The sequence below is a fragment of the Trachemys scripta genome, chromosome 1 (assembly GCF_013100865.1).
Source record: "Trachemys scripta elegans isolate TJP31775 chromosome 1, CAS_Tse_1.0, whole genome shotgun sequence".
Classification (NCBI taxonomy): Eukaryota; Metazoa; Chordata; order Testudines; family Emydidae; genus Trachemys; species Trachemys scripta.
The window spans coordinates 185490103-185515160 of NC_048298.1; the positions used below are offsets into that span (position 1 = coordinate 185490103).

Here is a 25058-nt window from a genome sequence, read left to right on the forward strand (position 1 = left end):
CCCCCCCCCCCCCCCCCCCCCCCCCCCCCCCCCCCCCCCCCCCCCCCCCCGGCTGCTGCTGCGCTGGGGAAGTTGCTTCAGATACTGCCACAGTGGAGAGCGGCGGGAGCCGGGAAAGTTGCAGCCCGGGGAGGAGGCGGTCCCCTTACCACGCCTCCCTATTTTCTCGGACACATTCGGCTTTTTGGAAATTCTTCCCGGACGGGGATTTGAGGACCAAAAAGCCGGACATGTCTGGGGAAAATCCGGAAGTATGGTAACCCCACCTCTGACACTCACCTCTGCCTCCACTGAAGGGACTCCCCTGTCCATACCTGTCCCGGGGCCTTCCTTTAAAGGGGCATCCCCATATCAGCGGGTCTACTTGGAAAAGATAATATTTACTCCCTTGTGTGGCTGAGCTGGGCTGTGACAATCCAACCCATCATGCGTACTGTGAGATATGGGGCACAACACTAACCAAGGCAGTGTCATTTCAGGGACTGTATGGGCCTCGAAGTTCAAACAGACAAGCTATATAAAGTCCTTTTCTTTACTGGGAAGCCAAATGGAAGTTTTTCTAGAAGGGTATTTTTAGAAATCTCAGTATAATGACAAATTTCAAACTCAATTAATTAACTTTTTTGTGAAATGATGCAGAGCACAATTAGTAGAGACATGAATAGTGAGAGATCCAAGCTGGTTTGCCTGATATTGTGTAAAAATGTGTGTAACTTTGATATAGAAGGCCTTGCCAAACTAATTATCGAAGCATATGCAACCATCATCGTAGACGATGACTTGTTTATACTGCTGTATATACTATATCAGTGTTTCTCAATCTGGGAGTTGTGATTTATTTGATAATTTATATGGTAAAAATGAGAAAATAAGCAATTTTTCAGTAATACTGTGCTGTGATATTTGTATTTTTATGTCTGATTTTGTAAGCAAGTAGTTTTTAAGTGAGGGGTACTCAAGACAAATCAGCCTCCTGAAGGAGGTACAGTAGTCTGGAAACATTGACAACCACTGCTCTAATTGACCTGGATCAAGAATGTCTTTGTTTGTTTTACTTTCTATTTCTATCGTAAGGCTATTGGGATCTCAGCATTAAAATACAATCTCAGAAGGATTTTTTGAATCATGTTTTAAAGAAATTTCATAAATGGACCACTGCACTTCCCCCAAATTAATGAGTCTGATGTTTCATTTTTTAAGACCATAGGTCCCTGCATCTTCCAAGTATTAGAGTGAGTTGTTTTCCAGAAACCCAAAGGCGGAAGTTCATTAGCAATCTATTTGTGTGTAATACATTTTATAGTAACAAATAAAAAGGAAGTCACAACTGGTCTAGTCAAATTTGCTTCCTGCCCTCTAGTCAGGACACATCTCCCTGCTGTCAACAATTCTCTCTGGAAACAGCAAAAGAAAGATCCCAGATCAATCTATGAAACTGAAAAGGGTATTCCCAGAAATACTGAGAAAATGAATGCCAAGGGCATTTTGTTACACGTTACCAGGTAGATCAGGAGTGAATGCACCAAACCGAAAACTCACTGCTGCGGAAATAAACACTCAGGGCTAGACTCTGCTTGGAGACAGCAGAACCTGCTACCATTTGCTGCTCTGAGGTGTACAGTGCCTCACAGAGCTGGGGAAAGGAGGCAAGACCGTGGCTGGCAGTGCAGGAGAGAGTAAGGTGCATCACTGGCCTCCCCTCTGCGCTGCTATGGGGCCGAGCACCCCCCTCGCTGGGTCCCCCAGACGGGGGGTGAGGTGACACCCCCACGTGCCCCAGGCCGGGCCAACCCAAGGTAGGGTCCCTGTCCCTTTAAGAGCAGAGCTGGGCTGAGCCGAGCTGGCAGGGGGTGGCTCCGCTCCCGGCTGCAGGCTGATGCCGGAGCCTGTGCTGAGAGCCCCGCTCGTCTCCTGCACCAGCTCCGGGTGAGGCTTTGCTGCGACTCCCCCAGTCCCCCCAGCCGGGCTGCTGCACGGTAGGGGCGGGTTGCATGAGGCAGGGCAGGACCCGGTGGGGCTGAGGGCTGAACAGGCCTGGCAGGGGGCTGCTGGAGGGGGGAAGCTGGGGAAGGGGTGGCATGGCCTCAACCCCCTGGGGCTGCCTGCCCCGCGGAGGAGGCAGAGGGGCGCAAGCCGCAGCAGGATCCCAGCCCCCTGGGGGAGGGGATCTGGGCCAGCCCAGGGAGGCAGGAGCAGCCCCGGGGGTGCTGGGCACGTGCAGGGCAGAGCCCTGGGAGAGCCCTAGCCCCGCGGCGGGCAGTGCTGCAGAGGAGGAGCCCGCGCCCCCCCGGTGGGCGAGGGGAACCCCAGGCAGGGGGAGCCGGGCCGCCCGCACCCACCTCTTGCGGCCGCTCCATGCTGCTCCCAGTACCGCTTTCCGCCGGCGGAGTACTTGGTGTCCAAAGCACTTCACCCACTGACATCAGTTCGCAGCTGTGAGTGCTCAGCACTTTTGCAGCTCAGACCCTAGTCTCAAGTTGGGCACCCAGAAAAGGAGCAACACACAATTAGTGACCACCTGTGAAAAGTTTAGATGAAGTGATTTGCCCAGCATCACTCGGGAACTCAGAGGCAGGGACAAAATCCTGTTCTCCAGAGCACCATTCAACTGCCTTAACTATGAAACTGCCCTTTCTCCTCCTCCCAATCCCGTGCCTCATTTATCACACTTTCAACTTCTGCAGCAAATGAAGAAAGGGTTCCACAGATAATAGCCACCTTCACTACACAACCCTGATTCATCCATTGAGCAGGTCTATCTTGTGCACTGAATGAGGGTGACCTGCCTGGTGCATGGGCACTGACTGAGGCAGGGTCCTTTGGAAAATGTGATCATATAATTAAATACTGTATTGTAAATGCACAAGGGATTGCACAAGCAACCTTATGTCTGCCATTTTCTAACTTTTGAATGCTTGAGTTTACAACCTTAATGTTCTTTTAATGTTAGGGTGGTGGTTATTTTTCTTTCGTGTAACATCCAGTTTTTTTTTTTTAAAAGCAAACTGAAAAAACAAATTAAGCATTGGAATAAATTGCCTTGGGAGATTGTGGAATCTCCATCCTTGGAGATTTTTAAAAGCAGGTTAGACAACCACCTGTCAGGAATGGTCTAGATAATATTTAGTTCTGCCATGAGTGCAGGGGACTGACCTCTCAAGGTCCATTCCAGTCCTATGATTCTGTGATTTTTAGCTCCAGAACTCTAATAGGTCTGCTGAGCATGTGGACACTGAGGTGGTTCAAAGGGTCGTAATTTAGCTAAATTTGGGCATTTTTTTCATGAGAATGGCAAAAGAACATCACCTGTCAAATTTCAAGTTCCTCTGCTCCAAAGCATGGAGGTACTCGAGCTTCTCAATAAAATGGCTGCATGAATTTTTCCTAACTTGTTTTTGAAAATGGCTGAACCATTTTGCCTGAAACTTTCCAACAGATTCAGCTTGAGCCAGACACCCAGCATGGAAAATTTCAGCCCAAACAATTAAAATTTGGCAAAGTTATAAACAACTGGTTCAGGGTTCTATAACTGGAAGTGTTGGGTAACCTGTGTATCAGAGTGGTGCTGTCAGTTAAATCACTTAATTTTTATTATAGGTGAAATTTTTTCCCCTATAGTTTCCTCTCCCAAATCCTTCCTTCAGGATATTGGATTTATTGCAAACTGTAGTTTGTATCTACTATTAAGCAATAGTGCAGAAAACAATAATAGTGGGTAATAGAGATGTAAGGGCATTGGTGCATAGTACACTTGGAAACAGAGGGTGGGGAGGTCTCTTGTTCTACAGAGTTGGGGGAAAAAGGGGCAAGTTTGTGGCAAAGCTATATAAATACGTGTCCATGAATTTTGGAGACGAGGAAAGGTGATTTCAAATCTGTAGTTACTGTGTGTTGAAAGTTTTATTTACTGTTTTGTTGTTTTTCTCTCTCTCTCTATTTTAGAATCTCCACTCCAGTTACCAGCACCACAGAATGTGACAATTTACTCATATGATTATCAGAATTTATTGAGATGGGCTCCTGTTAAAGTGGACAATGGCTCAGTGTTATATACGGTCCAGTATAGTACGTAAGTAAATAGTTGCAGTATACTAAATTGGCTTCATTCTAATAGAGAAGTATAAGCTTATATGTACAAAGTGAAGTTTTTAATAGAAAGGTTTTCAGGTACATGTGAAAACAATAGGGAAAGCAAAGTTCTTGGACTGAATTATTTCCACTAAACAAGGAAAAGAATGAAATCCTTCGTTTTTCCCAATTTTTTTTTTTCACTCTTGTTCCAAACCAGCTTTGCTAATATTCTTCTTGAATCCCATGGTTATTTATACTCAGGACGTTCTTATTTTAAACATCAGTATAGATAATAAGACAGAAAATATCATATTGTCTCTATATAAATGCATGGTACGCTCACATCTTGAATACTGTGTGCAGCTATGGTCGCCCCTATCTAAAAAAAATATATATTGGAATTGGAAAAGGTATAGAAAGGGGCAACAAAAATGATTAGGGGTATGGAACAGCTTCCATATGAGGAGAGATTAATAAGACTGGGACTTTTCAGCTCGGAAAAGAGACGACTAAGGGGGGATATGATAGAGGTCTATAAAGTCATGACTGGTGTGGAGAAAGTAAATAAGGAAATGTTATTTATCCCTTCACTTACACAAGAACTAGGGGGTCACCAAGTGAAATTAATAGGCAGCAGGTTTAAAACAAACAAAAGGAAGTATTTCTTCGTACAACGCAGTCAACCTGTGGAACTTTGTCGGAGGATGTTGTGAAGGCCAAGACTAGAACAGGGTTTAAAAAAGATAAATTCAAAGAGGCTAGGTCAAGGAATGGGTGACAAGATGGATCACTCAATGATTATCTGTTCTGTTCATTCCCATCTAGCCCAGTATCCTGTCTTTCGACAGTGACCAATGTCCGGTGTCCCAGAGGGAATGAAGAGAACAGGTAATCATCAAGTGATCCATCCCCTGTTGCCCATTCCCAGTTTCTGGCAAACAGAGGCGAAGGGACACCATCCCTGTCCATCCTGGCTAATAGCAATTGATGGACCTATCCTCCATGAATTTATCTAGTTCTTTTTTTGAACGCTGTTATAGTCTTGGCCTTCACAACATCCTCTGGCAAGGAGTTCCACGGGTTGACTGTGCGTTTTATGAAAAAAATACTTCCTTTTCTTTGTTTTAAATCTTCTGCCTATTAATTTCATTTGGTGATCCCTAGGTCTTGTGTTATGAGAAGGAGTAAATAACACTTCCTTATTTACTTTCTCCATACCAGTCATGATTTTATAGACCTCTATCATATCCCCCCTTAGTTGTCTCTTTTCCAAGCTGAAAAGTCAATGTTATTAATCTCTCCTCATACGGAAGCTGTTGCATACCCCTAATCATTTTTGTTGCCCTTTTCCAATTCCAATATATCTTTTTTGATATGGGGTGACCACATCTGCACGGAGTGTTCAAGATCTGGGCGTACCAGGATTTATATAGAGGCAATATGATATTTTCTGTCTTATTATCTATTCTTTTCTTAATGTTTCCCAACATTCTGTTTGCTTTTTTGACTGCTGCTGCACATTTGAGTGGATGTTTTCAGAGAACTATCCACAATGACTCCCAAGGTCTCTTTCTTGAGTGGTAACAGCTAATTTAGACTCCCATCATTTTATATTTGGGATTATGTTTGCCAATGTGCCTTACTTTGCTTTTATCAACATTGAATTTCATCTGCCATTTTGTTGGCTAGTCACCTAGTTTTGAGAGATACTTTTGTACCTCTTAACAGTCTGCTTGGAACTTAACTACCTTGAGTAGTTTTGTATCATCTGCAAATTTTGCCACCTCGCTGTTTACCCCTTTTTCCAGATCATGTATGAATATGTTGAATATGACCAGTCCCAGTACAAATCCCTAGGGGACACCACTATTTACCTCTCTCCATTCTGAAAACTGACCATTTATCCCTACCCTTTGTTTCCTATCTTTTAATCAGTTAGTTGTTTCCCATCTTTTAACCAATTAGTGATCCCATGACAGTTTGCCCGGTACTGAAGTCAGGCTTACCGGCCTGTAATAGTTGAAGGTATTCAGCCTCTGGGCTTACAGAATGTCCCCTGCCTATCTCATTAAATTTTTAATTGGTTACATTTTGAAAAGAGTTTCAGATGCTTTGAGAGAAGGCGTTGCATGGTTATAGAGTAAAACTGCTTGAAAGTTGTACTTTTATATCAAATGTTGATTCTTTAGAAACTGGCTAGGTGTAAAGAAAGAAAACTCTCTCTGAAATATCAATCAGTTGTGCTAGATGCAGCAGCGAGGTGATTCCACTGACTTATTCTTTCTTTATTTTGTATTGCAGAATGTCCTGTGAGTGTTGGGAAGAAATTAACTGCACAAACATTACAAAGACTGAATGCAATTTCACACATCCAAAGATCAAAAGCTTTTGGACAATTACTTTACGTGTTAGGGCTGAGCTAGGACAAGTGAAATCTGACTGGGTGGAAACAAATAAATTTTTTGCAGACCAAAACAGTAAGTCTTTTATGATCTCAACCTCTCACCCCCTTACAGAAAATATTTCTGGTAATTGTTATTATATTGTGTCTTAGTTTTCTTCACTTTGTATAATATATGAGAGGACTCATAAGAGAGGTGATGGGACCTGCTGTGTTAAGAATCTGTTTTTAAAGTCTATTTCAGTTTACATTGCTATGCCAGTGGTATAGATGCAGAGACCTAGTAGAAACTGGTATCTGTCAACTTTTCTGTAATGATATTAAAACAAGTTTCTCATCTACACTTAGCACCTGAGCTCTTTTCAGCACCAGTTGATGGGGGAATCTGTGGATGACAACTAATTTTCCTAGATTGAACAGAGCCCAGGAGAGCAATAACTTAACTTTTTTATTTTCCTGTAGATTTCGGGCTTTTTTGCGCACCTAATTTTGTGATGACTCCTAAACACATTGTAGCACCAAACACACACAATTTCAAAAGTACCTACATTATGCTCTAGTTCTGTAGTATAAAGGGGTCAGGGATATACAGGGAGTACTAATACACTATACTCCCGTTTTATCCAAAACCCTATTAGCTGAACTTCCGCGTTATCCGAATCCCTTTCTTGTCCCCCAGCATGAGATGCCTGACCTCTGCAGCCTGTATCTCATGCTGGGGGACAAGGCAGAGATTCAGATAATAGAGCAGACATCCCCTGCCAGGGCTGTGAGGAGGAGGACGAGCCCCTGGCCATGGCTCCTGCCCTTTTAATTATCTAAACAAAATCAGTGTCCCCTGTGCTAGTCAGATAACGGGGAGTATACCATACTGACAAAATAGAGCTTAATGTGGTGGCTGTGTGAACACATTTAATGTTAACTTTTAGAAGTATCCACGAGTTCCCTTGTTATGGTTGGTTTCTGGGCTAGGAGGAGGCTCAGTTGTGGGTTTTCTTTGTTCAAAAGTTAAGTCTGAAATAATGTTTAGAGCAGAAGAGGTTCATTCATTATTCCCTCTTATTTCCCAACCCGGGGAATGGATCCTGTGGGTGTGGGCCTCTGGCTAGCTTAAAGGGAGCGCAAAGCGAAGGGGCGGGGACTGCATGATTCCACACCTATCCCTTCCCTGCTGGTGTATCCAGTGCTCTGAGTAGTTTCAATTGGCCCCTTGAAAGCCAGCAGCCTTCTCTGCCTTCTCATGTGGCACCTCCATGTAGCCAATCCTAAAATCAATTCCTGTAAACTTAGATGTTAGCCTTCTAGCTTGTGTGTATTTTTCCCTATGACATTCAAATCAGCCATGTAGATCACACCCCAGATCATGTTTCACACTCTGAGCGATGAGAGAGAGAATGTACGAGGGGAGAGAGTTACCTGCCAAGTGAAACTTACAAGCAAAATGTACAGAAGAGAGGACACATTAAAGGAGAGACAGCAGTTGCAACTGTAGTAGGGCATGATGCAAGAAGAAACTAAAAAGTTCATGATCCAAGGTATTAACAAGAGGGCCAACTTTCCCCAAAATAATTTTGAGCAGAGCAGAACCATTTGAATGAAGCAGGGTAAAGTTTATTATTTTTGTTTGTCTGTTACCATAGCATGGATGACGTTTATATTCATTATGTTGCAACATGTCCTGCCATTATAAGTTAAAATAATAAGCAGAGGTTACAGGAAAGGATCAGATTTCTCTTGTGTTATGCTAGGCTTTCTGACTTTTTTTTCTGGTCTTTTAACATTTGTTTTTTATATATTTGTAAAATGACAGTGTGTAGAGCTTAGAACCCCAGTGTATTAGGCACTGTAATACAAATTAAGAGTCCAGGGCAACTCACCTTTTTTTCTTTATGCCATGCTATAACAATAATTAGGGATAAACTAATTGCTTGGTAGTCTTGTATTTATACTGGAAGGTACGTTTTAGCAGTTCACTTCCAAACTTTGGTGACCAACAAAATGTTCAATGGGAAGATTAAAATATAACATATGAGCATAAGTGTGACGGGTTCGGTCACTGGGACCCCCTTGGGACTGCAACCTGATGTGCTGAGACTACCTCTGAGCCTGGCAGCTTGGGACTTCAGTACTCTGTCTTGTTGAGCCAGACACGCTAGCCTGCTACAAACACAGACGCCGCTCTGAACCATGTCCCCCACAAGCTGCAGACTTAACTGAAAACAGCTTAAGAAGTGCTCCTGTCTCTAGCACCGAGACACCCAGTTTCCAATGGGATCCAAACTCCAAATAGATCCATTTTACTCTGTATAAAGTTTATACAGGGTAAACTCATAACTTGTTCGCCCTCTATAACACTGATAGAGATGCACAGCTGTTTGCTCCCCCAGGTATTAATTACTTGCTCTGGGTTAATTAATAAGTAAAAAGTGATTTTATTAAATATAAAATGTAGGATTTAAGTGGTTCCAAGTAATAACAGACAGAACAAAGTAAGTTACCAAGCAAAATAAAACAAAAATACCCAAGTCTAAGCCTAATACAGTAAGAAACTGATTACAGATGAAACCTCACCCTCAGAGACATTCCAATAAGCTTCTTTCACAGACTAGACTCCTCTCTAGTCTGGGCCCAATCCTTTCCTGGGTATAGTCCTTGTTCCAGCTCAGGTGGTAGCTAGCAGATTTCTCATGACTGCAGCCCCCTTTGTTCTGTTCCAACCCCATATATACCTTTGGCACAAGGCAGGAATCTTTTGTCTCTTTGGGTTCCCACCCCTACTTCTAAATGGAAAAACACCCGGTTTAAGATGGATTCCAGTACCAGGTGACATGTTCACATATCCTGTGAGACCCAAACTGTCATTCTTCCTGGCCTCACTCACAGGAAGGCTTGCAAGTAAACAGAACCATCTACAGGCAATTGTTCTAATTGATGGGAACCATCAAGATTCTAAACCACCATTAATGGCCCACACTTTGCATAAGTATATAGAACTGCAGAGTTATATTTTATATTTCTAGTTTCAGATACAAGAATTATACATTTATACAAACTGGATGACCACACTCAAAAGATTATGACCTTTGTAATGATACCTTACAAGAGACCTTTTGCATGAAGCATATTCCAGTTACATTATATTCACACTCATTAGAATATTTTCATAAAATCATATGGAGTGCAACGTCACAATAAGATCCACTTCTTTTCCTTTTCTTTAAGCCTTGGCTACACTGAGAGTTTGCTCCAATCCCAGCCATTGGAGACTAGTCACTGATGTAGCTGGAGCAGTGCAAACTCCTAATGTAGGCAGGCATAGCTGCTATTCACACTGGTGGGGCCTAGCCTTGCTTGAAATAAAGGTAACCAGCGGTAGTGCAAATAGCAGCTTTGCCTGCCTATACCAGAGGTGGTACCAATGTAGCTACACCTGTGGCTAGAAACAGGATAGATCTCTAGCAGTAGACAAAGCCTTGATTCTCCTTTCACCATGTTGCATGCATATAACTTCTCCTTGCTTGCATCAGTCTTCTCATCCTTCTTCCTCTAGAATCTTTTGCTTTCTTTTTCTCTTCTTAGCAACTGCAGCATATAACAGTAGTGCCATGATTAAAATACAGGAGCACTTCACAGATGCAGCTGGCTGTGAATTGAAACTGAAACCCCCCAAACACCTTCACCCCCCTTCCTGGGGAGGCTTGAGAATAATATACTAACCAATTGCCTTAGCAATGTGAGCACCGATCAGACCCTTTGTCTTCAGGACACTGAAATCAGTCAGGTTCTTAAAAGAAGAACTTTATTTATAAAGAAAAAAAATAAGAATCACACCTGCAAAATCAGGATGGAAGGTACTTTACAGGGTAATAAAAAGATTTAAAACACAGATGATTCCCCTCTGGGCTCAGCTTCATAGTTACAAAAACAGGAATAAAACTACCTCTGTAGCATAGGAAAAGTCACAAGCCAAAACAAAAGATAACCTAACGCATAACCAATCTCTGTGGTTTTAGATGGATTATTCCAGGTATATTTTCAGGAAATGTTGTACCTGGTTGACTTCTCCCCCCATCCAGAGAGGGAACAACAAAAGAGAACAACAAACAAATCCTTCCCCCCCCATATTTGAAAGGATCTTCTTTTCTCATTGGTCCTTCTGGTCAGGTGCTAACTAAGTTATTTGAACTGCTTAACCCTTTCCTCTATATTCATGACACAGCCAATATTTAGTGCTATGAAGCTATTTGAAATAATTAAGGAGTAAATGTATTTGAACACTTTATATCTCTTCCAGATAACAGGCTGTTGTATTGTAGTTTATTTTGTATCAGATCAAAACTAGTAGGAAATGTGCTCATTTTTTCAAATTCCAAATGTTCATCTATTTTTTTTTGTTCATTTTCAGCTACTATAGGGCCTCCTGTTATAGTAAATGTGGATTCAACACCTGATTCACTTTTCCTTAACTTCTCGCCCAATGTAAAAGAAGATAATTTACAATATCTTGTGCGCTACTGGGAGAAATCAACAAATGAACGACATGTAAGCATTCTTCTTATCTCCCATTTTTAAAAGTGATTTGGGCTCCTAAACACCTTCGTCACTTCTGAAAATTTTACCTAGGACCTCTGAGACTTTTCTCTCTATCTCAGGTCTTGTTTGCACTGGGAATTTCAGCCACTTGTGTCCAGTTACTGGAGTAGCTATGCTGGTTCAAATCAAAGCCTTAATGTAGACAGGTGCAAAACTGCTACAAGACCTGATTTGTGCATTATCAAATAAGGTGAGCTGTGCCAGTTCACATCATGGCCTATAGATAGGGCCCTACCAAATTCACAGTCCATTTTGGTCAATTTCATGGCCATAGGATTTTAAAAATTGTAAATTTCATGATTTCAGCTATTTAAATCTGAAATGTCATGGTGTTGTAATTATAAGGGTCCTGACCCAAAACGGAGTTGTGGGGGGATCGCAAGGTTATTGTGTGTGGGGAGGAGGGAGACGGGGAGTGGAGGGGGAGATGGTTTGTGGTACTGCTACCCTTACTTCTGCGCTCTGTTGATGGCGGCATAGGAGCCCAGCTCTGAAGGCAGCAGTGCAGAAGTAAGGGTGGCAATACCGCGACCCCCTAAAATAACCTTGTGACCCCCTCCCCATTCCTTTTTTTGGTTAGGACCACCAATTTGAGAAACACTGGTGTCTTCTGTTAAATCTGTATAGTATAAGGTAAAAGCACACAAAAAAACAGATTTCACGGGAGAGACCATATTTCATGGTCCTTGATGCTTTTTCATGGCCATGAATTTGGTAGGGCTCTACCTATAAAAGTTTTGCAAACATATGGTGTACTCCAAGTTACTAGTGTAGTTATACTTTTGTTTGGACTACCATTGGCTATAAGCAGGGCAAATTCACAGTCTAGACAGGTTGGCTTTGGGGTGAATAAACTGCCCACAAATGAGGAATCTTTGTTTTAAAGACATAGACTGACCCATTTTTTTTCATTTAAGAAATTATCTGCCTCTGGCCAGAGCCATCCCATCCACAGCGCAGACCAGGGCAACTGCCCCGGACCGCGTGCTTCAGGGGAATGGGGGGGGGGGGGGAGGGGCGCCTGGTGCTGGCAGCAGAGATCAGGCCCATGCCCCGCACTCACCGGCCGAGGTGTTTGTTTCTTTTTCTTTCCTGCTGCCCCCTGGGCTCAGTTTCTGTGGCAGCAGCGAGTGACCCTGCCTCAGCCCGCTCCGCCGGCTCCCGGTGTCACCTGCTGCCGCAGGGTCCTAGCGTCCCCACCACTAGTGCCTGGCAGGCTGACTCTGACCCTTCCCTTTTCCAGCGGGATCCTCACCAGCGCAGGGGGTTCCCTAGCACAGGTGAGTGCCAGCCAGTAGTCTCCATCGTCTATCACCAAGCACAGGTGTCCACCCAGTGCCCCACACTTCCCCCCCTTCCACTGCCCTTTCTCCCCTCTCCCAGCACTGTGTGGGGTCCGCCAGGGCCAGCCTTTATCACTCCCCTGCCTCAGGGTCCTCCTTGCCTTTCATCTCTCCAGCTTTGGGGTTCCCCTCCCTGCAGTACCAGGACCTGGGGTCCCACAACTCTGCGCTCTCCACCACCACCCAGGACTGGGCTCCTCCATCCATCTGCCTTTCCATCTCCCCTCCCAGCCCTCAGAGAAAACAGATCTTAGAGCCCCTCCTCCATGCTAGAGCATCCTGAGGTCCCCCAGCACCAGGGCATATATAGGCCCTCCAAGAGCCACCCAGTTCCCGAGACATGAGCTCTCAGTGTTGCGAATGCATAATTACATTTAAAAAAAAAAAATCCACCGAGGGTAGCAAGACCATATGCACTTTGCTGTGAGGAAGTCAGGGAAGGTGGATTTCAGAATGTAAGTGGCATGATGCCGATCGTGATCAGTGAGGTACGTTTGTTTTTTAATTATATGAACTTCATTATAATTATATTGTAGTTCTTTTTTATAACAACATTATAATTATACAGCTGGGCGCTATCAATATTTAACCTGCGGCCAGCAGCTGCCCTTGAAGTTCACTGTAACTAGATTACATCTGTATAAAAAATGTTAAGGTGACCCCAGACATGCTGATTTGCCCTGGGCCCTGCACCCCTCTAGGGACGGCCCTGCCTCTGGCTTTCCAACTACTTACCTGTTTCATTTCAGTTAAACTTCGCTGAGCATTTAAAAAAAAAAAAAAGACAGTGCCGAGGTTAATGCACCTCCTTCCTTTCCCAGAAAAATTGAGTTTTCTGACACACTTTTAACATACTCCTCTTCCTCTAGCTGACATACAGATGAAACAGAACCCAGACCCTCATGTCATAGCTTTTAGCTTTGACATTAAGAATTAATCAAGTTCTTAACTGAGCTACCCAGCACTGAAAAAGGCAAACTGCTAGCTTTGTTAGGACTGTGGACATAAAAATGCATCTAGCGTTGCCCTACAGTTCTCCCTGCTAGCTCCATTCTTGTGAGTAGGCAAAGAGATAAATTGAAAGTCATGATCTTCACTGGACAGAACTTCGTCTAATTCAGTTCTTGCTGTCTGGGGCCAGTGGCTCTAGTGTCAAGAGTAGAGGGTTGATGCAAAACTTGAACACCATACTTGCATCTGTCTTTAATCCCTAGATAATGGTTCTGGGCATCCTAGCCTAGAAGCTGGTATTTTAAAGCAGCAGATTTGTTTTTGACGATATTTTTGTTTTGTTGTTTCTCCAACTCCTCCTCCTTCTGCCAAATCACCTTTAACTGCAGGAATTGACACACAAATACTGCAGACTTTCAGAGGTTCTAAAGGTGTTTTGTGTACAGTGAAATTTTACATTAACCTACATGCATTCACAAAATAATCATGTCCATGGTAGATGGGGAGCGTAAATAGCCAGATTTTGTTTCATTGAAGCAGAACACCTCTATTTAATAAAATTTGCATTTAAAATGCACTGCAATAAGAAGCTCATACTGTTACACTACTTCTTTTGCATACTGTATAAATGTTAGTTATGCAAAATAATGTTGTGAAGCTTTTGAATGGAAACTCATGATTTCAAGTTGACTGTATTGAAGAAAACTCTTAATAGAAATCTGTTTTTTGTAATATTACTTGCACTAACAAAGAACTTAATTTTTTTTTTTTTTTTTTTTTTTAAACAGGAAACAGAATGGACCAAGAATACCCGAATCGGACTTCTGAATCTAAAGCAACTGACAGTGTATTGTTTTCAAATACAAGCAAAACTCCACTTATTAAATGACAACATTGGACCATTCAGCAAAACATATTGTCACAAAACTGCAGCTAGTGGTATAAATCTTATTTCATGAACACCTGTTTTATCTCTTGTGTAATGAAACTGGTATAAAACTTGAGTCTCAAATGGCTGGCTGTTTGAATTTACTGCATCACACAACCAGTACCTGTCTTCAGTTCTAAAGGGCAGTGTTTTTAGTAGTTCAAGGGCATATTCTCGTTCATTTTCACATAATGAGTTTTTCAGCAGCTCAATAAATCAGAGAAAGTAAAACAGAGCATCTGCCTCCCTTTCCTCACCCCTCCTAGATAGATTTTTTTTTTTTTTTTTTTTGACGGCGCTATTAAGGTACAAGTACAAATATATATTGGTATTCTAAGGGAAAATTACTTACTGGTAATTCCTTTTCTCACCTGGGGTCAAATTTGTTTGAGGGAAAATGATGGTACTCTCCCAAATTCACCATGTCCCTCTCTGCCCTATCCCATTCACCTGATCACCTGCTCTGCCATTGTGTGGAGAACCGGGGCAGGAGAGAGAGAGATCGGAGGGGAGGGGTGAGACAAGGTTGGGGAGGGCAAGGACAATTCAGAAACTGGTAAAGTTTGGTCCCATCTATACTGTTGGCCAAAATGTTAGAATCCGGTCTGTCTATATCTGAGCTTAAGCCTGGTTTTAAACTCTGTTGTAAGGCCTGTGTAGACTTAGGCCCTCATGTTACGTCTCATACTCTAACCTGGAGGAATTACCTCTAGGCATGAGAAGGCAGTATAGGCTCCATGCTCACGTACTCCTTTTTCTCTCCTCTCCTTACACAAATGTGTCAAACAAGGTGCCGCTTTAGGGCGTGATCCTGCAAAATGCTGAGCACTCTGTCTCTAACCTAGCAAAGCTCTTAAAATACAGTAACTCCTCACTTAACATCGTCCCGATTAACGTTGTTTTCGTTGCTGATCAATTAGAGAACGTGCTTGTTTAAAGTTGCCCAATGCTCCCTTAGAACATTGTTTGGCAGCTGCCTGCTTTGTCCACTGCTTGCAGAAAGAGCAGCCCATTGGAGCTAACTGGTGGGGGCTTGGAACCAGGGTGGACCAGCAGCCCCCCATCAGCTCCCCTAAGTCCCCTGTGTGGCAGCCGCCCAGCAGGCTATCAGTTGCCGACAGTTCAGCTGTCCCTTCCCCACTGCCATGTGCTGCTCCAAGGCAGAGGGCAGGAGCTGCTCCCGGGAGCCTCCTGCTTGCTGGGGGGGGGCGGTTGCGGAAGAGGGGTGCTAATGTCAGGGTGTCCCCCTCTCCCCGCTACTGTACCCCATCTCCTTAAGGCAGGGGGGACATGACAGGGCTCAGGACAGAGGAAGCTTGCTGGCAGCAGCTGCTGTCTGAACTTGCTGATCTACTTAAAAGGGCAGCTTACTTGGAGTGGGGTCAGCATGCTTAAAGGTGCAATGCGCATCTCTCTCTCTCACACACGCACGCACGCATGTTGTGTCTGTCTCTCTCTGCCATGCTGTCTCCCCTCCCTCCATTTGTGCTGCCTTGTAGAGTGTGTGGCTACATTAACAACAGGGATCAGCTGAATGCTAGTTCAGCATTTAGCAATAAGGCATTCTCTGGGAAATATCCCACCCTCTTCCACCCACTGACTTCACCATCTCAACCAAGCTTCACAATCATCATTGCAGTGTACAGTATTAAATTGTTTGTTTAAAACTTATACTGTGTGTGTGTGTGTGTGTGTGTATATATATATATATGTGTGTGTATATATATATTTTGTCTGGCAAAAAAAATTTCCCTGGAACCTAACCCCCCCATTTACATTAATTCTTACAGGGAAATTGGATTTGCTTAACATCATTTCGCTTAAAGTAGCATTTTTCAGGAACATCACTACAGCATTAAGCGAGGAGTTACAGTATGTCCTTAATCTTAAGCACATATGCACACCACTGGAACTTCTCATATGTTAAGTACATGCTTCAGTGTGAGAGTGCATTAGGAGGGCAAGGTGGATCAATTTAAATAAGAGTTAAGCCTCTGGGTCTGCCATTCTGGTACCTCACACTGAATCATTGTTTAATAGAACAATGCAAATTATCCAGGGCAAATACACTAATATTAATATTTCTTCTGCTTAATGGGATTTGGATCTTAGCCTGTGAATTTCTACGTTGTTTGGTTTAAGATTGCAGTGTTCATTTTAAACAAAATTTTGAGAAGTATGTGTATGTCTACACTATGAAATTACTCCGATTTTACAGAAGTTGATTTTTGAGAATAGATTGTATAAAGTCGAGTGCATGCATCCACACTAAGCACATTAATTTGGTGGTGTGCATCCATAGTACCGTGGCAAGCGTCGACATTCTGAGCGATGCACTGTGGTAGCTTTCCCGCAGTCCCCGCTGCCCATTGGAATTCTGGGTTGAGCTCCCAATGCCTGATGGGGCCAAAAATTTGTTGCGGGTGGTTATGGGTAAATGTTGTCAGTCAACCCTCCCTCTCTGAAAGCAATGGCAGATGATCATTTTGCACCCTTTTCCCTGGATTGCCCGAGCAGACGCCATAGCACGGCAAGCATGGAGCCTGTTGAGCTCACCGCAGCAGTTATGAGCATTGTAAACACCTCGCGCATTATGTACTTGCTATTGATGTATTTCTCCTCCTTTTCCCAACAATTTTGGATAAAGTTTGTGTTTCCCATAGCTCTTTTACTCCCGTGTTAAAGCTGGAGAGTATCATTTTGTCTTGTGTTTTGATAGTGTCCGTCACTGTCATGTCTAAGCCTTGATTCTAGGAAAAGAGTTACATGTGCCTTAAATACACTTTTACCAACTCTGGCAGAAGCTACGTATGACATAAGTTATGCAGTTATAATGCAATGCACAATAGGTGAGGCTTCTGTATCATTGTTTTTAAACAAAGGAAGTCTGTAAAAGCCTCCTGCTTATTATGATGCAATTTAAATTCTTATTCAAGACAATTGATTAGTTTTCACATTAAAGTTATCAAGACATGTTGATAAACTTGACACTAGTGGAGTAAAAAGAAAAAGCTTTTGATATATATTACATAGTGATGCTACTTTTTTTTTTTTTTCTCTTTTCAGATGCAACCAGAGCTGGATTTGTAGTAATAATATTTGTTGCAGCCACAGTTACTGTGGTGATCTTAGCAATTGTCTGTTTCCTTTTTATTCAGAAATTTCATCAAGTCATTAAATATTGGTTTCAACCGCCTTTTAAAATTCCACTGCATATTGAAGAGGTATGTATTTTTTATCTTTCTGTTTAGCAAAAGAGGTGGTGGTGTGACTGGAATGAACTGGTTAGGTTAGTTGAGGTCACGTAGAAGCTACAAAATATTAAACTCTCTTGCCTTTCTGAGTTTACATCCAAATTCCATTAATGAGTATAGCTTGTTGTTTTTTATAGGTAGTGTGGCTGTAATGTTACTCCAATTTATGCCATTTTACTTAGCTGGAATCCCTTGCTCACTCTGTACTTAAGTACAGATATTGTGGTGTTCCTTTGTGTGAAACTGTCGTAATATGAAAAAAGACTCAATTTTTTGTTTTAAAATAAAAATAATATTGATTAATCAGGGTTGACGCAGACCAATTCTTCACTACAGAACTGAGACCAAATTGCAGGTGGTACTGTATTAATAGTTTCTTTGGGGGTTAAGTAGACTTTTTAAGGATCAGTTACTGAATTACAGGTGAGCACTTGCCATTGTGGAGACCAAATATCAGAATCTCTGAGGGCCTGGGGAGATGGAAGGTATTGGGTGTGGGGGTTTGGTCTTTTTTTTTCTTTATGGTTTCTTGCAATTCACAGATGAATGATGAAAGATGCATGTAACTTTTTTTTCTGGCAGGTCATGTGTCTCTGTACTGAAGAACATTTCGGCTCTGTTCATCTTCCTCTTTTTATGTTTTAAACAGGAAATGTTTTTCCATTGATCATGAATTAAAAGTTATGGCTTGAGACATCTTCCACATCATGGGCGGCGCTTGGGGTGGGGGCAGCGTAGAAACATTTCTACTATCAAACACAATCCTTTGAGCTAGAGTGCTTTTGTGATTAAGGAACTGGATCAGGACTTCAGGATCTGGGTTCAGTTTCCAAGTCTGCTATAGATTTTCTGCATGACCTTGAGCAAGTCACTTAATCTGTGTCTGCCTCAGTTCCTATCTGTAAAATGAAGATGATGATTTCCCACCTCAAAAGGGTTTTGTGAGGATAAGTTTAATAATTTTATGCAATTAGATATTATTATGATGGGCGGAGGGGCACATAAGTACCTAAATATGTTCACTTTTTAAAAATACACAGTATATTATGGAAAGGACGGTAAGAGTTAATCTGTTTTCTAATGCTTACTCTCCATCAGAATTTATAACCCTCAGTTGGCGTGGAGGTCATTAAGATTTCAACTGGATAGTAAGCAGCAGAAATCAGGCGAATGCTTCAGCAACAGTGAACCTGTTTTCAGGCAAATAACACTGATAATGATACATATTTAGAAATGATTCTGCTTGTATTATTTGTTTTCCAAGAGGGTTTAGCTGGCCTAGTGGTTTTCTTCTTCTTACAGCAGGGGTGGGCAAACTACGGCCCAGGGGCCGCATCCAGCCTTCCAGACGTTTTAATCTGGCCCTCGAGCTCCCGCCAGGGAGCAGGGCCCAGGGCTTGCCCTGCTCTAGCCAGGGAGTGGGGTCGGGGGCTTGCCCCGTTACGTGCGGCTCCTGGAAGCAGCAACATGTCCCTCCTCTGGCTCCTACGCATAGGGGCCGCCAGGGGGCTCTGCAGGCTGCCTCCACCCCAAGCGCTGCCCCCGCAGCTCCCATTGGCCGGGAACTGCGGCCAATGGGAGCTGCAGGGGTGGTGCCTACAGATGGGGCAGCGCACAGAGGTGTCTGGCTGTGCTGCCGCATAGGAGCTGGATGGGGGACATGCTGCTACTTCTGGGAGCTACTTGAGGTAAGTGCCACCCGGAACCTGCCCCAGCCCTGATCCCCCTCGCATCCTTCAAACCCCTCGGTCCCAGCCCGCACCCCCTGCTGGAGCCCTAATCCCGTGCCGCATCCCAACCCCCAATTTTGTGAGCATTCATGGCCCACCATACAATTTCCATACCCAGATGTGGCCCTCGGGCCAAAAAGTTTGCCCACACCTGTCTTACAGCTATGGATATGTGAAAAGATTGTCATTAGAACAAGTTACCATAGTTAATATTTGGCAGTGGCTTCTGTTTCATATGTATTTTTTTAGCATTTCAGAAAGTGTCACAGTTCCTCCTTTAGAGCAAATTTCAGGCTTTCAACATCTGAGTTACAGGAAACAGATTTGATATTGTCCCACTCCTCAGGTGTAGCAAAAAAAAATCAAAAACTGATTATTTCTTGAATTCATTAAAATGTACTTATTTGCTCTGTCTTTAAAATCTACCTATAAAAAATAATTTGAATCCGATTAATGCCAGAGATAAGTGTCATGATAAAATAACTTTAAATTGTTCCTTGTCCCTGCCCTGTCACCTGTATCTATAATTAAAACTATGTTAATATAGAAGCCAACTAAAATGCTATGCCATGTTGTAGCTTGTAACATTATGAAAGTTTTCGGCTTCTAGGCTTTCTTACTAGCCCTGCAATAACTCCTCAACAATAACAATTTTTGTATTCAGCTGTCTGAGGTGCTGAGCGTCCTCTGTTTGCACTGAAATGTATTCAAAGACACAGGATCAGATTTCTAAGGGAAAAAAGATCTTTCTCAGATCTAATTAATTAATCAGTGTAAAGCAGTGGTGTAGCCATGGATGGGCCTGAGTGGGCCGCAGCCAACCCACTTAGCTTCCAGGCCCATCCACGGAGCCCCCCGAATCCACAGGTTGGGACTCCCGATCCCAGCTCGGTGTCCGACTGCATCCCTCTCCTGCCGGCGCCATGCACTGCCGCCCTGGTCTACAGTCCCAGAGTTAGCCCTGTGGGGGGGGAGGAGTGAGGGTGCCTTGTGTGTGGAGGTAGGGGCGGGGGGGGGGGGCCTAGTGCTGGGGCCAAGACCTGGGCAGCAGTGTGCGTCGCCAGCAGGTAGGGGATGCAGCCCGTCTGACAGACACCAACCCAGGTTGGGAGGGGTGGATGGAGCTCGAGCCCCATGGGTGTGCCCTGCAGCCTGTGTGCCCCAGGTGCCGGCTAAGTGGTAAGGGGTGATGTGGGGGAGGTGGGCCCCCCATTCCTCCTGCTCCCCCTCTGCAGGGCCCCCATCCTTCCTGCTCCCCCACCCCCTGTCTGGGCATTGCCTGCCTACATGCCCAAAAGCTAGGACCCAGCCAGTTTTCCTGTCCTAGCTATACCACTGATGTAAAGTGCATGAAACTTTTGTTTGCTCCACATCCAGAAGTGAATTTCTGGTGGCAGGCACGCAGCCTGATGGCAGTTCTATAGTGCTTTATACTGTGTATAAAATATAGTAGGTATATTACAGCCCAGTTCCTGTACTTGACCACCCAGTCTTAACATTTGAGATGTCAGCCAACTTGAACACCTACCTGTGAAATTAGATAACTCTAGCTAATAGAATGCTGTGATTAATCAACATGTAATGTACTCTATTGACTTGCATTATATTGATGAAGAATGTATCACTGGATACTTTGACTAATTCAGCAACTAAAAGTTTCCAACTTAGAGCTGTAACACTTAAATTTTGTTGGTAATGTCAGAGCTCTATTTGTAGGTGACAGGCTATCAAATGGTTAATTTGTGGTGTGTTTTGCTTTTAAAAGATAGTTGGAGTAGGTCATGTTTGAAAGTTGTTTCATGACAAGTGTCTCTAAGATGGGAAATAGGCTTTTAAAACATTTAATGCTGTGTATTGATGAAACTGGTTGTCATAATGGAAACCTTTTAAACCAATTAGAACACTGTGTTTTGTGGAAAATGACTTAACAGTCAAGTCTGAGCTAATCAGGTTAGGAAAAAAACACGTTAGTTTGCTGTACTGTTAGTTTAAAACCTATTTGACCTTTGATTTAGGGTTGTCTTTTTTTTTTTTTTTTTTTTTTTTTTTTTTATTTTTAAAGCTCTTTGCATTTATTTCAACATTGCACTAGTACTGTGTTTCTATCAAGTGAGTCACAGGTGTGCACCTATGCTCACAAGTGCAGAGTCTGATTACTGTGTACATGTGATTATGCAGCCTCAAGTTCTGTGTGATGGACACATTTTTGAAAGGACTATTGATAGTAGCTTTGGTTTTTGTAATGTGACCTCTAAATACAGCCAACTTTTAAGATCACCCTCTCCAAATTATTGCACTAAAAATTGCTCCATAGATACTGTAAACACAGTACAGTTGTGAAATGTATGTTAACTATGTAGGTAGAGTGAAAGTAAGTTCGGATGCTTCTATATTAAAGTGATATTTTAACATGGAGAAATTCCTACTCTGGGTAGATAAAGTGGTAAGAAACTACAGAATGCTCCTGATGCATACGTGGCTAAAATTACGAAGTAGTTAGAGGCTGGAAAATCCCTACTAAATTTACTTTCATTTTGCCTTGCCAAGTTTTCTCAGCTGATATCAACAGATGATAAGAAATAGAATGGAAATTCCCCAGTTCAGTATGAAATGAAAGATGCTTCAGGTTTTTTCTGCTGTCTTCCAGTAACCAACAGAATCCCAGTAAATTTAACAGAAAAGTACATTGGGACATTTGTGGTCATTTAAAAATGATTAATCGTATATCAGATTAACTTCTCAGAGTTATTCCTGTCATCAAAAGTAGGAATGATTCTAACACGAAAATACTTGAAGGCCAAATTCTGCAGTCCTAATTCAGGCAAAATTCTTAGTGACTTCAGTGGAAAGTCAGTGACTAAGGACTGCAGGGTTTGCTCTTTAGTTTGTGGGGATTTGTTTGCATAAAAAAAAATCTACATTGCAAAAAACATTATTAATATTGCAAAGTCAAGCACTTAGAATTTGGGAACTACCCAAAATAAGGTTGCTGCTGCAACTTTAATTAAACTCCCATGTATGTATGATCAAACATGACTTTTTCCACAGAATCTCTCTCATTCAATGAGTGGGTTATTCAATATTTCTTTTTATCCCCCTCATTCTGTGTGTGGCCCCACGCACTTCATTTACTGCACACCCTTCAAACTCTGCTTTCCCCATACCATCTTTAGTGCTTCACAAATGTCAATGAATTTATCTTCACAACACACCTGAGATGGGTGGGTAATATCCCCATTTTATGGCTGGAGAGCTGAGGTACAGAGAGAGTAAGGCCAAAATTACCAAGTATCCACTAATTTTGGGTGCCTAACTGAAGACATCTGGGGGCCTGATTTTGATATTTTTATAGCATGTTATGTGTTGGAAGTCAATGGGAGCTGTGCTCTCAATTGCTGGTGTGAATGCTTAGCGCTTCTGCACATCTGGTGCCAAGTGGCTCATTTCAGGCATCCAGAACAGGAACACAGAGGCTTGGTCTCCATTACCAACTTATGTTGGTATAACTGTTACACCTGGGGGAATTCTGTGCATGCGCAGTGGCACAGAATTCCCCCAGGTGTAACAGTTATACCAACATGTCTCCCACAGATTTCTTTGCTTCCCTGCAGAAAAATGACTTTCTGACAGGGAAGCAAAGGATTGCTTTTGTTGCTTTCAAGTGACCCTCCCCAGTAGTTACATTTTGGGTGCCCAGGGCAGCCGACAGAGAGGTAAATCACTGTGAGGCAGAAGGAGAGACTGGGGAAGACCCAGCTGGTGGCTCCTACCCCGCGCCAGGCTCAGCTGCTAGTCCCAGCAGAGTTGGGTGGCATATCAGCTCCTCAGATAATTACACATGTTCCTAAACCATATAGCATGAGGTTGATCTGTTATAGCATTTGTTCTGCAGAGTGAATTATAACTAATTACTGTTTTTTGCTTTTTTTAGTATTTAAAGGATCCTGAAATGCCTGGTTTAGAAGAATTGCAGAATAATTGTGCTGAGGAAGATCCCGGGGACTCCTTGTCAGTTGTTTCCAATGCAGAAGGAAGTCAAGCCCTTCTGAACACAAATGTTCAGTCAGACAGCAGATCCATTGAAAGTGAAAAAACTTAATTACATTGTGGTAGAAATACCTGTACCAGTGGTATTGCCTTGATGCTCTAGAAAGATGATAGTGTCACTGTCGACAAACCAAGTTGTGGGAGTCTTGACTTCCTGAGAACATTGTGTAACCTTGAGTGAGGTTTTTTAATGGTTTCTACTGCACTTCACCATATGAAGTGCCTTCTCCAGGAGAGACTTTTTAAAAACAGATTTGAATGTGAACTGGAAATGAACACTAAAAGAGCAAGAAAAGGACAACAACATGATTGGAGTTAAATGGCTGCATTTGAACATCTTTGCAGAAATGACTGCACTATTACTATGAACATTGTTGTTGGTTATTAGGTTTGTCTAGGTTCTAACAAATCTTAGTGGACCGTAGCACTTTATGGTAGGATATGGTACTAGAAAAGATTTAATTTAGTGGATTATTGCACCATGAATGACTATTGGTCTTGGCCCATCAGTATGTTTATATAAAGTCTGTCCCTTAACACACAGCAAGTTAGCACTCAGAAAATGACACTTAAACTTTTACATATGTGAAAAATTGCTCTGTGTCTGGTGCTCTATATCTGAAGGAAATAGTATGTTTTCAGGAGTCCATTTTAAGTGTGCGCCCCCCCCCCTTTTTTTACAAAAAAGTTGTTCCAGTAAAAAATGAGATTTATATGAGCTGAAGAGAAACCAGGACATAATCACTCCCAGTTAGGGAACCATCATGGAAGGAGTACTTGCAGGGACAGACCGGTTGGATCGCTTCTCCCCTGAGCCTTCTGATGCTTGCACAACAATGGCATTAATTTCTTCTAGGACTGCTGTTTGGAGACCCTCTTTCTGTAGGCATCACATCCTTTACGATGAAATGAAATCCTAAAGCTTGTATCAGACACTAAAATATAGTATGTTTGGCTACCTGGAGAGCCCTTTCTAAAGTCATTCAACTGAACTTGTCAGGTTTTGATGCACATGAACCAAACCTTCCTGTGTATTCAGAGTACACATGGGCAAGATGTGTCAAAGATAGGGTTTACCCACAACTAGTAGACACTAAGAACAAAGCCATGGGTCCCTCACCTGCTCAAGCAAGTTGTGACTGCTAGTGAAGACAAGACCCGGGATGTGGAGTGTGGCTGTTTGGGAAATGAAGCATCCGGAAATTCTTTACACGACTTTATTGTATACGTGAAAATCTTGCTGTTAAAAATCCTACAGTGTGTATTGGAATATTATTTGGATTGATAATTAATAGAAATAATTTAAATATGGAAAAAGTAGTTTAATGTGTTTTGTTTCCATATGATTTTTTTGCTTCAAATTCCATGTGGTCATTTGTGTTCATTTAGAATCTAATCAGTGCCTAAATTAGGAAGAAAGGACTTCTTTTATCTGACTGTTATGAAGAGCAGAGCTTTATGGGCGGAGATGTGGTAAATTAGCATTATAGAATGCCCTTTCAGTGCCTCTCTTCTTCATTTTCCAGATTGACCCTTTATTCCTATGAAAATAAGCTTCAGTTCTGGTTCTTGACAGAATTTAAAAATAAGCACAGTGGCAGTCTGCTCCTGGCTGGGAGGGGGAGAAGTGCTTCTGGGGCTCCAAACTAAAATTCCGTTCACTTTAAACAATGTATATGATCAAATGTGACTCATCACTTTCAAATTCAGTTACTTCATAAAACATTTTCCAAATATTCA

At 42.6% G+C, this 25058-nt stretch overlaps 1 protein-coding gene across 3 annotated transcripts in view; it reads left to right on the forward strand.

Moving 5' to 3' along the window:
* The window catches only part of IFNGR2 (interferon gamma receptor 2), a 35243-nt gene extending 10185 nt beyond the window's left edge, over positions 1-25058 (forward strand). For 2 of the 3 annotated variants that reach the window (XM_034751988.1, XM_034751980.1), the window contains exons 2-7: positions 3943-4069; positions 6373-6548; positions 10878-11014; positions 14148-14298; positions 17354-17511; positions 23203-25058. In XM_034751988.1, coding sequence (XP_034607879.1) covers positions 6374-6548; positions 10878-11014; positions 14148-14298; positions 17354-17511; positions 23203-23370 — 789 coding nt within the window. In that variant the 5' untranslated portion in view covers positions 3943-4069; position 6373 and the 3' untranslated portion in view covers positions 23371-25058. Of the gene's footprint in view, positions 1-3942; positions 4070-4896; positions 4960-6372; positions 6549-10877; positions 11015-14147; positions 14299-17353; positions 17512-23202 lie in introns of all 3 variants that reach the window. The other variant, XM_034751972.1, reaches the window with a different exon arrangement.